The sequence below is a fragment of the Penaeus vannamei genome, chromosome 4, assembly GCF_042767895.1.
Source record: "Penaeus vannamei isolate JL-2024 chromosome 4, ASM4276789v1, whole genome shotgun sequence".
In the NCBI taxonomy this organism is placed as follows: domain Eukaryota; kingdom Metazoa; phylum Arthropoda; class Malacostraca; order Decapoda; family Penaeidae; genus Penaeus; species Penaeus vannamei.
In genome coordinates this window covers 49,256,164-49,271,163 of record NC_091552.1, presented here as the reverse complement: position 1 = coordinate 49,271,163, position 15,000 = coordinate 49,256,164, and the positions used below count along the sequence as shown (strand labels likewise).

General features: G+C 38.5%; 1 protein-coding gene across 1 annotated transcript in view; it reads left to right on the top strand.

Moving 5' to 3' along the window:
- LOC113828236 (casein kinase I gish) overlaps nucleotides 1–15,000 on the top strand; it is a gene marked incomplete in the record, with an annotated part of 94,977 nt that overhangs the window by 78,536 nt on the left and 1,441 nt on the right. The window contains 8 exon segments of the mRNA XM_070121198.1: nucleotides 1,838–1,989; nucleotides 2,364–2,478; nucleotides 2,659–2,949; nucleotides 3,145–3,293; nucleotides 6,343–6,432; nucleotides 8,715–8,816; nucleotides 11,835–11,941; nucleotides 12,135–15,000. The exon segment at nucleotides 12,135–15,000 is cut by the window's right edge and continues 1,441 nt beyond it. Of these exon segments, the coding sequence (XP_069977299.1) occupies nucleotides 1,838–1,989; nucleotides 2,364–2,478; nucleotides 2,659–2,949; nucleotides 3,145–3,293; nucleotides 6,343–6,432; nucleotides 8,715–8,816; nucleotides 11,835–11,941; nucleotides 12,135–12,186 (1,058 nt within the window).

The following is a 15,000-nucleotide window of genomic DNA, read 5'->3' as shown; positions in this document are numbered from 1 at the left end:
TTATTATCACAAAAGAATTCAAGAAAATGACCGACGAAAAGAAGTGCCTCATATTCATTAGAGGAAAAGGCGGCTGCAATGCTTTCCCAGCAACGGGAATCGCGCCATCGCGTGACGTCACCTCTGCTGGAACAGTGACGTCATCCGTTGTCATGGTTACTGTGCCTTCTCACGGATTTTGATCGCGATGAGCCGAGGTTCGGAGGACGGGGGCGGGAGCAACTCGACTTGAGTTGTCAAATAAGCTCATGACACACTCCTTTTGCCACGAATTGAGGGTATTTCTATCGCCGGTTCTATCTGGCGCCAGAGGATGAGGCGGGCTTTTGTTGGGTGGAGGAGGAGGGCGAGGGGGGAGGGGAGGAAGGGGGAGGACGGAGGAGCGAGGATCGTTTCTTCATCAAGTTTTCGGCCGCACTTGAAGTCGCTACTTCACTTGGGATTCGGGTCACTGTTTTTGACCTCCTTTCTTATTGCGCAACTAGCTTTAATATAAAGTATTCAACTTTTACGATAATTACACATGCTCACACCAACAACACTATTCACTTTCACTAACTCCCCCTTCCCCACCCACCCCCACCCCTCTCTCTCTCTCTCTCTCTCTCTCTCTCTCTCTCTCTCTCTCTCTCTCTCTCTCTCTCTCTCTCTCTCTCTCTCACTCTCTCTCTCTCACTCTCTCTCTCTCACTCTCTCTCTCTCTCTCTCTCTCACTCTCTCTCTCTCTCACTCCCTTCCCCTTCCCCTTCCCAGTTCTGATAAAGGAACACTGACTATCTTGTATATATGGAATATGTTTACACCATAATCAATAACATTGATGGCTTCTAGCCAGCACAGGTTGTCACTTATGAACATTCATAGGGTCGTACTTTTGGGGAATGCAGCTGTAATTCATCCTTTAATACTTGTTGGGTTCAGCTCTGATATTACCGTGATCCTAAAGGAGACCACAATAGTGTCACTGCCCAGATTGAATGTAAACCGTTGTTTGCCATTTGGATCTTTGATGGTAACAGGAGGTAAGCCAGAGCCAGATGGGGAGAATGCTTACACACTGTGGTGGGCTTATGCAAGGCTTGTGCTGATGCTCGGTAAATTAGCATTATCAGTGTTAGATTCATATTTCTCTCTCTCTCTCTCTCTCTCTCTCTCTCTCTCTCTCTCTCTCTCTCTCTCTTTCTCTCTCTCTCTCTCTCTCTCTCTCTCACTCTTTCACTCTCCTCCTCCCCCCTTTTCTTCCTCTCTCCTTCCCCCTCTCCCCCCCTTCTCCCTCTCTCCTTCCCCCTCTCACCCTCACTCCTTCCCCCTCTCCCCCCGCCTTTTTTTTTTTTTTTTTTTTTTTTTTTTTACAATCCTCCCTTTGCATTCTCTCTCACACCCTCTCCTCTCTCTCTCTCTCTCTCCAAATGCCCATCCCTCCTCTTCCTTCCCTCCCACCCCATCCCTCTTCACTCACTCTCTCACATTCCTTGGTTATTACTTCCATATGAATATGATGTCACAGATGGTCTGTTGAACTGTTTATTCACTCTAACTGGTTGGCAGATTTGTTGTTTCACCGTGTAAATAAAATTACTATATCTTACAAGGATATTGCAGTTGTTATTTTACTTTTAATGGACACACACAAGCTAATCATTTTTATCAGTTTTTTCACAGCCTCATCCTTCTTTTGAGTATGGAATCTTTTATCTTTGTCTCTTTTTCCATCTTTTTTTCCATATTAAATTTATTTCAGTTTCTTTCTCATTCTTCTCAGAATTTTTATGCAATTATATAGAGAAAAATGCTTAAAGTTTGTAATGAAGCCTAACCAGTCTCTCTCTCCTTTCAGTGGAAGGTATCCCCAAGATCTACTACTTTGGTGTGTGTGGGAAGTACAATGCCTTGGTCATGGAGCTCTTGGGCCCCAGCCTGGAAGACCTCTTCGACATGTGTGGCAGACGTTTCACACTCAAGACAGTCTTATTAATAGCCATACAATTAGTAAGTGTCAGAAATTTATGTGTGTGTTCAAAGGAGGAGTAGTAATAGCTTCAAGAACTTGCAGTGTAATTCTGTTACATATTAGTGAAACAAATCTATAGGATTGAATGTTATTGCCAAATTATTGACTGAGTGTATTGTTTTAACCTTGCTTTTTAAAATTTAAGTATTTGCCGTGATTGATTGTTCTATTAATTTTTTTCCTACAAGTCTTGCATATATAAAGATTGAGGATTAATGTATATATGTTTTAGATTGATATTTGTATTGTATGTAATTTATATTATATTACCATACTAACAATGTCAGAAAGATTTCAAAAATTATTTAACAGTGAGATATAATGATTACTAAAATGTAATTTTCTTTTTCAGCTCCATAGGATAGAATATGTACATTCTAGAAGATTAATATATCGAGACGTGAAACCTGAAAATTTTCTCATAGGGAGAAGCTCTACTAAAAAAGACAGAATAATACACATAATAGGTAAGTGGGATATTGCAGCCCATCTAGACCATTTTCCTTTGTTGATGTGATAGTCATAGAGGTTGGTTATTGAAACAAGAATGAAAATGCTTCTAGACAGACTTGATACTGCAACATTATATTTATTTTTGGCTTATCAGTTATTATTGTTCCTTTAGTCAAAAGTTGCTTTTCTTACAGACTTTGGTTTGGCCAAGGAGTACATTGACCCCACAACAAACAAGCACATCCCATACCGAGAGCACAAGTCTCTAACAGGGACTGCCCGGTACATGTCCATCAACACCCACATGGGCAAAGAACAGTCACGCAGAGACGACCTGGAGGCCCTAGGACACATGTTCATGTACTTCTTGCGAGGATCCCTCCCCTGGCAGGGACTCAAGGCCGACACCCTCAAGGAACGTTACCAAAAGATTGGGGACACAAAGAGAGCCACACCCATTGAGGCTCTCTGTGAAAATTATCCTGGTAATAATTCTGCTGTAGTAGCCTGGATGAATAGGAAATCTTTTGGAATTTTTTATTTTCTTTGATGTACTTAATTTGTTTTATTGTTGACCTTTGTAATCTAGCATTCACTTCGATGATCTCACAGTGGTAACATCATATTTAACTTCCTTGAAAAAGGAAGTTTCAGTTTCAAGTGCTTCATCTTTATTGCAGAAGAAATGGCGACATACCTACGGTATGTACGGAGGCTGGATTTCTTTGAGACCCCAGACTACGACTATCTGCGAAAGCTTTTCCAGGATCTCTTTGAAAGGAAAGGCTTTGTCGAAGATGGTGATTTTGATTGGACAGGAAAAACCATGGTAAGGACACTTTGTCATCATGCACTTATTTTATTTAATACTTGACAAGTCCCTCAAAAAAATTTAATGTCTTTTTTAGTGTTTGTACATAATCTAATATAACTTTCAACAATCATGATGCAGCCTGCAGATTATTTAGCCAATATGAGACAACTGAGAATTGCCGCTCCTTCAGATAGAGTTAAGACAAGATCAGATAAGGTCGGTCGATTGTAGAAGCAAACAAAATAATGTTGCTGTTTGATAGGCTTCATTATACATAACTATCCTTTACTGCGTTCAATAGCAAGTCCCTTTCGAAGCATATTCAACCCTCAAACTGTGGTTGTTCTTCTGAAACTCAGATGATTCTTTAAATTGTCCACTTAACTGTCATTTGATGAAATATGTAAGAAATGTAGTTGGGTTCCTTATGATCATGCGCAGCCACACGATGGAAGCATGAGATTGTGATGACAACCAGTTTTCCATGCAGGTAACTGTATTGCTTAAAAACAAAATTAAGATATATCAATAAACTATAACCTACTTTGTAAAGTGATCTAACAAATTTGAAACAGCTGATTTGATATTAAGAAATTTATTCAAAGACCTTTTGTGCTGCTTGATTACTCTTTAAATCTTCACATTAATATTACAAGAGTGAAAAGCAGTGTTTTCTTATTGGTATTTCACCTCATCCATATTTAAATTTTATATATGAAGGAAATCTTAAGAATGAATGAATAGATAATATAAGATGAAAGAATAGTCATGGGATAAGAATACACACTGAAGTTTGAGGGTTGATATTTACAAAATATTTCTATAAAAAATAGAACAAAAGTATATAATGAAAATCAGCTTATTTGATAATTGAAGTACAAGAATTGCTCTAGTTAGTGATAAAAAAATATATTCATGGTACTCTACAGTCCTCCTTGTACTTTTAGTTAGTCATTAATGTTGGTTATTAAGTATTTATACATAATATCTGATATATCACCTTGCAATGAGTGTTGATATGCAATAGTGTAGAGTAGGCTAATACATTCAATATGATAAATTCATTATTTAAAAGTAAGTTTTTTAACATATAAAAGAGATGCTAGCCGTGAAAGGAAAGTGCTACGGAAAAGTCTGATATACTTCAAATTTGTTTATAATGGTTAAGGCACAGTGCATAATATGCTTTGTTAAAAGTTTATTCTGTTATACTGTGCAGTCAACATTTCTGTACTTGATCTTGTAATTCTTTCATTTTTTGTGAGAAAATTTTTGTACATAGAAATTATTTTCCTCTATTTATATGTTCTTCATCTTTGTCTTTCTCTCTCTGTTAGTCTTTTCATCACGATTATCAGTATCTGTACCTTTTTGTCTTTTACTTAAAGTTTAAAACTCCTCTTTTACAAGCTCATGGGAGAAGACATTGAAACCTTGAACGAATAAACAGATAGGTTTATTTTAATGATCAGAAGAATGAATAGTGAAAAGGATTTATGCCTCCCTCTTGTTAGAAATGTAATACTGGGTATATGCTAATAAGGAACTGAATAAACTTGGGTTAATCATTGACTCTTGATGGCCACAGTTTAACACTTGCTGTGCTTAATTGTGTGTGCATGTGGAACAAAAACAAAGCAAGTTCATATTTTCAATGCTATAAGTATGCAAATTAGAAGAATTTAGACTGAAATAATTATATAGTGATAGAAAGCAAAAAACAAAGGGATTTCCCATCCTTTGGGCACATGTAACTCTTAAGTTTTATTTTTCCTTGGGGTTTAATGTTCCATTATTTGTTCTCTTTGTGCCTTACAGCCCATAACTTTGAAAACATGAGAACTTCTTTTCTCTGCCCCCCCCCCCCCCCTCTCTCTCTCTCTCTCTCTCTCTCTCTCTCTCTCTCTCTCTCTCTCTCTCTCTCTCTCTCTCTCTCTCTCTCTCTCTCTCTCTCTCTCTCTCTCTCTCTCTCTCTCTCTCTCTCTCTCCCTCCCTCCCTCCCTCCCTCTCCCCCTTCCTCCCTCCCTCCTCCCATCCTTCCCAACCTCCCTCCCTCCCATCATTCCTTCCATCCTTCCTTCCTTCCTTCCTTCCTTCCTTCCTTCCTTCCTTCCTCGCTCTCCCCCCTCCTCTTATCTCCTCTTCTCTCCTCTCGCCCAGTGATGCAAGTTACATGTACTGCCCATTATAGTTTTTTCTTCTTTGTCTTTCTTTTTTAAGATATATGTCTTCATGAATACAAAGTCACAAAGACGTTAATTGTAGGGCCTACCTGGCCACCCGATTCTTTAATTATTATTATTATTATTATTTATTTATTTTTCCTTTCTCTCTTATCTCCATATTTATTGCTATTATCATCATTATTAACACATTGTTGTTGTTATTATTAAGTTTAAAACCAATAGTGATAATAATCCCTCAAAATTGACCCCATTCAAGGTTGTCTATAGACAAGGTCTGGTATGCCCACTTTAATTGAATCCTAAGCACCATTGTATGTGTTAAGAAATAAAAGTACAAGAAAACCAGACCATGTGGTACAGTTTTATGTATACATGCATCAAGAGTTGAATTTGAATCCCCATACAAACTACTGTTTATCTGATTTGATGGGAATCAGAGGATATGAATAATGATTATTGGGATATTGATGCTAATGATCTTGCACAGCTTTCAGATTTACGTAGGTATTCTATTATGTAGGTTTACATTTCCCTTGCAATAGGCATGTTGCTGTAATTTTTTATGGATCGTTTGCAACCTTATCAAGTAGGATTGTAATTATATTGGAACTAGAGTAAAGAACAAGCCTTTTAGGCATTCTGTAGCCAGAAGAATAATTCTGCTAAGTCCTAAATTTATTCTAATCTGTTTTCTTATATTGTAAGCCAAGATGAAAGGGTGAAGTCATTTCTCATGGACCACAGTAGTCTTTTACTGATGCAGTCATTGAAATAGTGATATATTTTGAAATGCTGAAGTCTTAGACATAAATGTAGATACATTAATTTGGAAAGTTTTTAGCAGAGTTGTTTTTAGACTTATCTGAATGTTCTTGCAGTCAACACCTGTTGGTTCGACGCAGACAGGAACGGAAGTGATTGTTTCCCCAAGCAGAGAGAACCGCGAGAGGCACCCAACGGCTATTAAGGTAAACTTGGGCTCTCCCTCTGTCCTCATCTCTACCCTTTTCAGGTCGGCTGAAGACACACTCGCTGACTTGCCAGGCGCAGCAGGTGGTTCTGCAAAAAGCATCCCCATCCTCAAGCACCTGAAAGGCCCTCTTCAAAAAATAATTTGTTGTTTTTTAAATAGGGCTTAACATTTTCCCTCCAGTTGACAGGAGTAGTGAAGAATGTGCAGGGGCCTGGTAATGGGCAAGGTGAAGCCAGGGAGGGTGAGGCACCTCCTGCCCCTGCCCAGCAGGTGCTACTGCCTTGGACTCCAACGCAGCTGGCAGATGAAGCCTCCCCACGACCTCCCCTGGTCAGACATCACGTATGTTCCGACACTACCTCCTCACGGTTTGAGCTACAGTGCAACAACCTTGGGCACTTCAGACTTAGAGACAGATTTTTTTAATCCTAAAAAAAAAGAAAAAACAAAGATTTTTTTCCCCAGAAATTTTTTAATCTTTGCATTTTATGAACACATCAACCAGGCCAAGAGTACTAATTGAAAGCCTTGCACTGTGAAAGACTGGGGAGGAGTGTAACAGGCCTGTTTGACCTCGGAATGATGACACGGCACCAGGTGTGGCTTCTCAGCACCCCTACACAGAGACACGAGTGTTAATGTCCATCTCACTCACACCGTTTTAAGTCACTCCTCTAGTCTTCACTGTTTCTTTGATCACAGATTTATAAGCATATGATGGTTATTTTATTTGATTCACCCAAAATTTTAAAGGTTTGTTTTCTTGTTTGTAAAGTCAAGACTCTGTGAAGCTGCTGTGCCCTTGGACAAAGTTATGATGATTCTGTTAGAGGAATTCCTAGTCAGTATAAAGGAATGGTAAGATGGTCATTACCATTGCTCTGTCCAGTATGTGAGGTAGTGCCAGAACATGATGTCTGTTTTTCCCCCATGTTAAGAATTGTGTTTTTGTTTATAATCAAGTAGTTAAATTTATTAAGAAAAGAAAAGAAGTCAGCAAACATGCAGCATTCTTTTTCATGCATCAATAATCACATCCACAATTGCATGCTTTTTTGTGTTTTAAAAACTTTACCATTTGTTTTAGGTTGAGGAAAGTATTGAAGCTACTGGGAGTATGAGTAGCTCTTTGTGTGATGGAACACTTCTTTGGACCTATGTTATTTATCTTCACATTTATTAGTTTATTCATAGCTGTAGTTTATATACTTTTCTTTTTTTTTCTTGTAGGTTATTTTCAGATGTCAGGGTTGTGTGTGAATATGTCAGTAAAACACGTTCTTTTAGAGAAGTGTTGCACATGCAGATTTTTAATTTCATGTTAGTGTTGTTGGTGGGTGAAATTTAACACTATGATTTACATTCACTGATCAAAAAGAAGTCTTAGAAACCCTTTTAGGAATGCTGTAGTTGATTAATGGTCTTAAAGCATTCAGAGCAGAATGAAAGCAAAACCCCAGTCAATCTCTTCATATCACCAGGAAAAGTCGGCAGGAGAGGACTTACGGCTAATGCAGGTAATTTGTGCTGCATAAGCATAAAAGACTAGGGCAGCAGCTTCTATTAACCTGCTGTTGTGTAAAAATAACATACAGTAGGAAAAATGTACAGCCAGATTCTCGAAGAGTCACTAGTGTTTGATCAGTGTAGTATTCCCAGTCATCATTCTGACTGGGTTTTTGACAAATCAGATTGTATTTGGGAATCTTGGTTATGTAGAGTTGGCTATTTAGTACTGATATCAGAATTTTCTTCCATTCTTGTCCTCTTTAGTTTGATTTCTTTTTTGTGTACCGGTAGACCCGATTTTCTGGTATTTCAGTATTTAACGTGTATTAAGGTACAGAATAGTACTTTTTGGCTTTTTTCACCCGATTAATGTTGTTTTGAAAACTAGTTTATTAGGGCCAAGTCCATCCAGATATTCCTGGTAACACTGAAACAGCAATGGTAATATTACATATCTTATCATATGCTAACATCATATGGGAATGTTTGAAACATAGATCGAAATAGAATGTTCTTTAGGCCTTTATTTCTTGGTTTATCCAAACAACCACACAGATGGTGATAGGTTGATGGTCTCGTGCAGTCACAGGGTTAGTCTAATTAGTTAGGCACTTAGTTATGTGGGGAGAGAATAGAAAAAAATATATGTGTGAGGACCCCTCTTATCCCCTTGACCGTGTGGACATGTGGTGTGAGTGTGATGATGTTGCTGGTTGTTGTTGCCGCATGATGAATGCATCTGACGAGGCCACGGGGCCAATGTTACAGGGCGGCACCAAGGGTAATGCAGCCTGGCCCGAAACCCCCAAGCAGGCAAGCAACATGTTAGGCGGCAACCTCACCCCTGCAGACCGCCACGGCTCCGTCCAGGTAATCCCGCTTTTGGCGACGGGCCTGCTGAAACCCCTCCCCCCTCTGTCTCTCTGTTTCTGTCTCTGTCTCGTTCAATCTCTCTTTCTCCCTCTCTCCATGCTGCTTCTGGCCACAAGATCAGCTATTGTGAACATGGCAAAGGAGTTCTATAGAGGTTGATGTTTTTCCCCCCTCCAGTGACCCTACTATATTGCCTTTTTGGTTGTTTGATTTTTTTTTTTTTTTTTTTTTTTTCCATCTATTTTATTTTTATTTTTAGGGGGGTAAAAGAAAACATTTTACCTTAGCTAGTAGTCTAACCAGTGCTCAGAATTGCTGATCATGTGGCTGATCTTTTTCCTCCCTTTTTTTAATTTGTTTTACCTTATTTTATTTTTTTCCTTCTTTTCCCACTGTTAGCATCAGGCCTTTACGTAGCCAATAGAGCATGACTAGCAACCCTTGCCTTCCCTTTTATCCCCTTATGTGATTTTGTTACGAATACTAAGTAGCTTTTCCAACTCTGCTTCCCCCTCCCCCCATCCCTCTTTTTTTACAATTTATTATATTTTTTTTATTGGGCAGATGAGGAACCCTCCTCCAAGAGTGAGTTTTGTTAATTATTTTGTTTTGAAAGGACCCAACCATCCCTCCCCTCTCACCCTCCCCATCAATAGCTAGTAAATGCAACCTTGCTATTGTCTGTCCATAAATAGACATAGTTTGTTCATATAAATTCCCCTGAGATTATGGGTAGTCCCATCTCCCAAACACACGATGCTAAGTACCTGCACTTACATTGTTTAGCCTTCTGTTGATCCCGTGCACCCTTTTTCAGCGGCAGATATTGTCCGGTTCATCATCCCTCCTGTTTCCCTCACACAGCAGCCAACTTGGCTATCTTGACTGGCAGTGCGAGCTCTGCAATTCTCTCGGTTGTAGGCTCTTTTCACAGCGGATGTAGATCATTATGGCGGCCAGATTGCAGTCTTTCACTTCCAGCTACAGAATCTCCCCTGCCCCCTCCCTTTCCCCTCTCTCTATAGCCTCTCTTCAATTGACACAAGCAGAGATTTAGTCTAGTTGTCTCTAGGACATGGGTTGTGGTGTGGTTTTTGTATTTTTTCTTGGTGACCTGTGGTACAAGTCAGGCTGGAAGATTGAACATCTCCAGTGGTAATGTTTGAGGAATGTTGGAATTGACAGGCTTGCAAAGAGCTATGTGTTTGAGCTATTTGGTCATTTTGTAAGTGATAACTGGCATCATCCATATGTTTATTTTTTTCTTTTTCTTTCAATAGCATTAACTGCAATTTTATTTTTTTCCTGCATTTTGTTTTGTGATTGATAATATTTATATAGCCTGTTTTAGGGAACTTCACTTTTGACTTTTCTACATATTTGTAAAAAGTGTGCTAGTTATGGAAGTGCTTCCCACAACTGAGTAAGGTAACAAAAAAAGAAATGCATAATAGATAGATTGCTTAAATGGATTCTGTTATAAAGATGGATAAGTGAAGATTAATAAATTATAGAATAAAAATGGAATCCTTGCATGAATTAAAGCTTTGTTTGTATATGTATGAACATGGAACTCACATCACACTCCAAATTAGTTGCGTGAAGCACATTGAATTATCAGAGGTCTTGGGTGTGATGCATGGGAGAAATAAGCTGGTCGCGTTGAGACATTACAGCCAGCTGAGTGAATGGCAGATGAATGAGTTTGCAACCTAAAGTGTGTGAGATAGGCAGGGTCAACTGTGACAACAATTCAATGCAGAGAGTATGTGGCAAGTCACTTTTTTTTTATATATTTATATATATATTCTGGAGACCATTGCCTGCTCCTTCGGGTTTAGTTCCTGTGGCTTATCTTCTCCCGACAGCTTCTTTTTTCCTTGCACCACAGCCTTGCATGGTTAACAAGAGCCTTGGCAGCACCTAGTTATTAAACAAACAAACAAAAAAGAAAAATCAGTGGATGCTTTGTGTGGACTTGTGCAACAGGTCTTTAATGGTGTTAGTTTGGCTATATATACAATATTAATACTTCCCTTTGTAGAGTGTTCAGTAACTTAAGGAAATGTATTAGTACTCTTCCATTAATGTTCTTTTTTCAATACTAATGAGGGATTAAGGATAATTGATAGCTTTCATGATGTCTATTACTATGTGATAGATTTATCTTGATTTTATTTTTTCTAAAAAAAGAAGAATAAATATAGTAGATTTGATTGGGTGATGAATGTATGTGTATGAATTAATGACAATAAATCTTGAATAAAGAAACTGAAGGGTGCATTGCTCTCATCTATGTTGCATGGAGATTAAGACAAAATTAAGACTTTAACACATAACAAAGATTTGAAGCGACTTGCAAGAAAACTTTGAACAGGACTCAAAAATGGTTGGTGAATATTGGAAAAGCACAGCAATGCTCAGTGTATATATACTGATACATCATCTTTTAGGGGTTTCAGAAATATTTTGATTGATTGCTTCATTTACTTTTAAATTTGATTTTACTTTCTTTAATAAGTCTTGATGAATATTTTATTTTGTCATTATTTCTTTTCGTTATTAAAAAAACATGCACAATGACATGGATATGTGTATCACCTGATTGTCACTGATTCACCCCCACAGTCAGTGCAGTGCTCAAGGTAGACTTAAGTTGTGTGCTTTTGTGTAAGCGAGAATGATTGTTGCACAGACAGTACTAATGATATATGTTGCAGGGCTTTATAATTATACCTGAGAAGTAGATTGTGACAGTAGCTTGGAAGAGTTTGATGTTTATATTTGTTTTGCATTATATACATATATCTAATTTCACATAAATATTTGGGAAAAAATAGGATTATGGTAATGCTTTGTTATTCAAGATCTGTATTAATTTCCCTACTAGGAGAAAAAGGAAATTCAATATTCCTCACTCAGCTTAGTTTATGATACGTTAGGAGAGTGAATGAGTGTTGGTAGGCTCTCCAAGTGTGATCCATGATTTAAGCAACCATTGCATTATTGCTGCAGGTTGTGAGTTCGACTAATGGGGAGCTTGGACCCGATGACCCGTTAGCAGGTCATTCCAACACCCCCATCACCGTACATCAAGAAGGCGATACCTCGGATGAAACAAAGTAAGACTTCAGACTTCTTTTCGATGGCTGCAACAGTGTGTGTTGTAGCATGTTGCAATGTGGATGTTATTTGAATATTGAATAAATGATGATTGCGATACTATGAATTGCATGACATTTTAGATTAAATTTAATCATGGTTTTTCATACATTAAGAACATCTTTTACCTTTTTGTATTTGCCCTCCTTTCAGGTGCTGTTGCTTTTTCAAACGAAAGAAGAAGAAGGCAGGACGCGGGAAATGACTGGCAGTGGTGCAGTGCTCACCCGAGAGAGAGGCCATTGCGGTGCTTCTGCCGGCATCTCAGTCGCAGTCCAATGAGAGCATCCTCAATCCTCAGGCACCACCACCCATAGGGGGGCACCCCACCAACCCCCACAAGCACTAAGCACTCCAGTGTTACCTCATCACCACCGGAAGCACTGCATCTCCCAGCTGTTAGAAAAAAGAAAAAAAGAAAAAAAAATCGACTACCCACCTGTATCATTGTGGAAACCAGTCCTCGTGCTTGCGTTATTTTTTGTTACGTGACACTTTGTTGTGACCCCATTGTTTTTTTGTTTTTATTATTTTTTATAATGTATTTCATAACGCCTGCACTGAGATGGCGGCTACATGACAATAATGGTGTGGAAATGTTTTTATTTGGAGGTCACTCTATCCAAGTGAAATTATTTTAGTTCCAATTGTATTATAATTGATTTTTTGAAAACTTCTTAACTGTTACTGTTATTTTTATTACTACTGTTTCCTGCCCCTCCCTTTTCCCCAGCCAACTCTGAAACTTGGTTGGAGGATTTGCCTCAGTTACATGTTGCACACCACCTTGCAGTCTGAAGGATAGTCTGCTTGTGTTGGGTCAATTGGGACAATGTATTAGTTTATATAGCATCTAAAAATAAATAGCTTTGAGCACCCTGGACCCATATAGACACTAAACTAAATGTAGAAAGAGATATGTGCAATAAAAAGATATACTCAAATCTGATTTTTCTAAAAATTGGGTCTCTTACTCTGCAAGCAGGAAGGGTTTTAAGCATTTGTACTTTATTTACTGTAATCAGTTATTTTGGGGTTGAAAAAGAACAAAATTTTGATGGCTGGATAAAGAAAGCAGAGGTGGTGGTGGTGATGGGACGGGGAACACGGGAACTCTCCTTGTGAGGATCGCTAAGCCTGAGAGGATTGATGGAACCCCCTCCCCCCTTTACTCCCTGGGACCTTTGTAAGGCCTAGACCTATGTGTGATAAGAGCAGTCATTTTTTGCTTTTGTACTCTTTCGTATTTTTTGTTTTTTCTTTTTTTTATCAGGATTTATGTTTTTTCTCTATTTATGAACATAAAGTTTCACCTGCAAAATGATAGCAATGGCTAAAGCTCAAAATGACTGACTGAGTCACACTTGTTCTGTGATGATTACTTAACAAGTAAGACGAGTTCAGCTGCTCGTTCACTCCATCTACCAAAAAAAAATAAAAAAGAAAAACTAGGAAGAAAAAAAAAAAGAAAGTGAATGGACGTTTGTGCTTTGATACGACACTTTATTCGCAAAATGACCAACAGATTTTTTATTATTATTATTATTATTTTTACTTTTTTTTTATCCTCTGTGTATTTAGTCGCCTTTGGGAGGTACTAATGTATACATACTCTGGGACGACACTAGTTTAGGTGTAGTTTGGTGGAAGCAAGTCGTGACCAGTGCAAAGGGGGCATTATGTCCCTGTGTTGGTACCAAACTGGCATCCAATGACATAGCTATTTAATTTTAATATAATTTTACCTAGGTACCATAATAAAAGTTTTTATTTGCTTAATGCCCAACAAGCAGAGATGATTCTCATGGTGATGGAGGGATGATTAAGAAACAAGATTGAGAGAGACAGAAAGAGAGAGAGAGAGTGAAAGAGAGAGTGAGAGAGAGAGAGAGAGAATATTAGAGAGAGTGGGAAGAAAATTGAAATGGGGTAGGGGGAATAGAAACAAAAAGAAAAAAACATGGAGCTGTGAGGAAACAGAAAATAGTGAATCTATCTGTTGGAAAATGCTCTCCCCCCAAAAGTGCCAAACAGCAGGCAAGAAGACAATAGGTGAAACACAAATGAAACAAGACATTCCTTGTTGGAGGAATCAGTGAACCCAAACTCATGTTTATGAAAAGAGGGATCTTGTTCTCCATGCGCTGCAGCTCCCTCCCAAATCCCCTCCTTTAACTCTTTGTGAATGCTGTGGAATAAAATTAAATAAATAGACTATGTGTATACGGATATGTTATCGATGTATATAGGGCAAAGACTTTCAGCTCCTACATGTTCAGGTTCATGTATGACAAAAGATTAAAAGTGCATCAGTGCTGATGGATCAGGAAAGTGCCGTGGCTTGAAGACATTTTTGAGAGGCAGGAATGGGGAGCCATTTTGGGTATGGAGTACCCACACCACTTTTCCAGTCATGAACATGTGGATCTTACGAGGCAGTTACAGCTCCATGATGAAAGCATCACCCTCATAACTACAGATTGTTGGAAGATATTGGCAATCCATACTCATTGAAGGTTGGAAAAGCAGGAACTGTGTTACAAGAGGAAAACGACCTTTGAAGATGGCATGGATTGTTGAGTCTTTCACAGTCCTTACAAACTCTGTGCTACGATCTCGTCCCTCGGGACTTATGCTAGAAGACTCATTACTGGGAGGTCCTTCAAGCAAAGTCCAAAGTACCTTTCAGAAGTATATAAATGTCATGAGGAAGGCTACAACCTTCCTCAAATAATATTTTTTATCATGCCTGTAGCTATTCATCAGAACATGTGATGTAATAAGTGACTATAAGCTTCATATAGTACTTTGAATAATGTTTCTTATAAACGTACATCCTTAAAGTGAAAGACCTTGATATGGAAGTATCTTTGCACCTTGTACTCACTGATCCCATCACATTGTCTGCCCTTTTATGACTGATTCTTCTGTTGCTACCTTCTTATCCTCAAAAAAGAGAGAGCGAGAGAGAACTGGAGTACATTATTTAGTGTTCTATCCATTGATTTTTGGCAGTGTT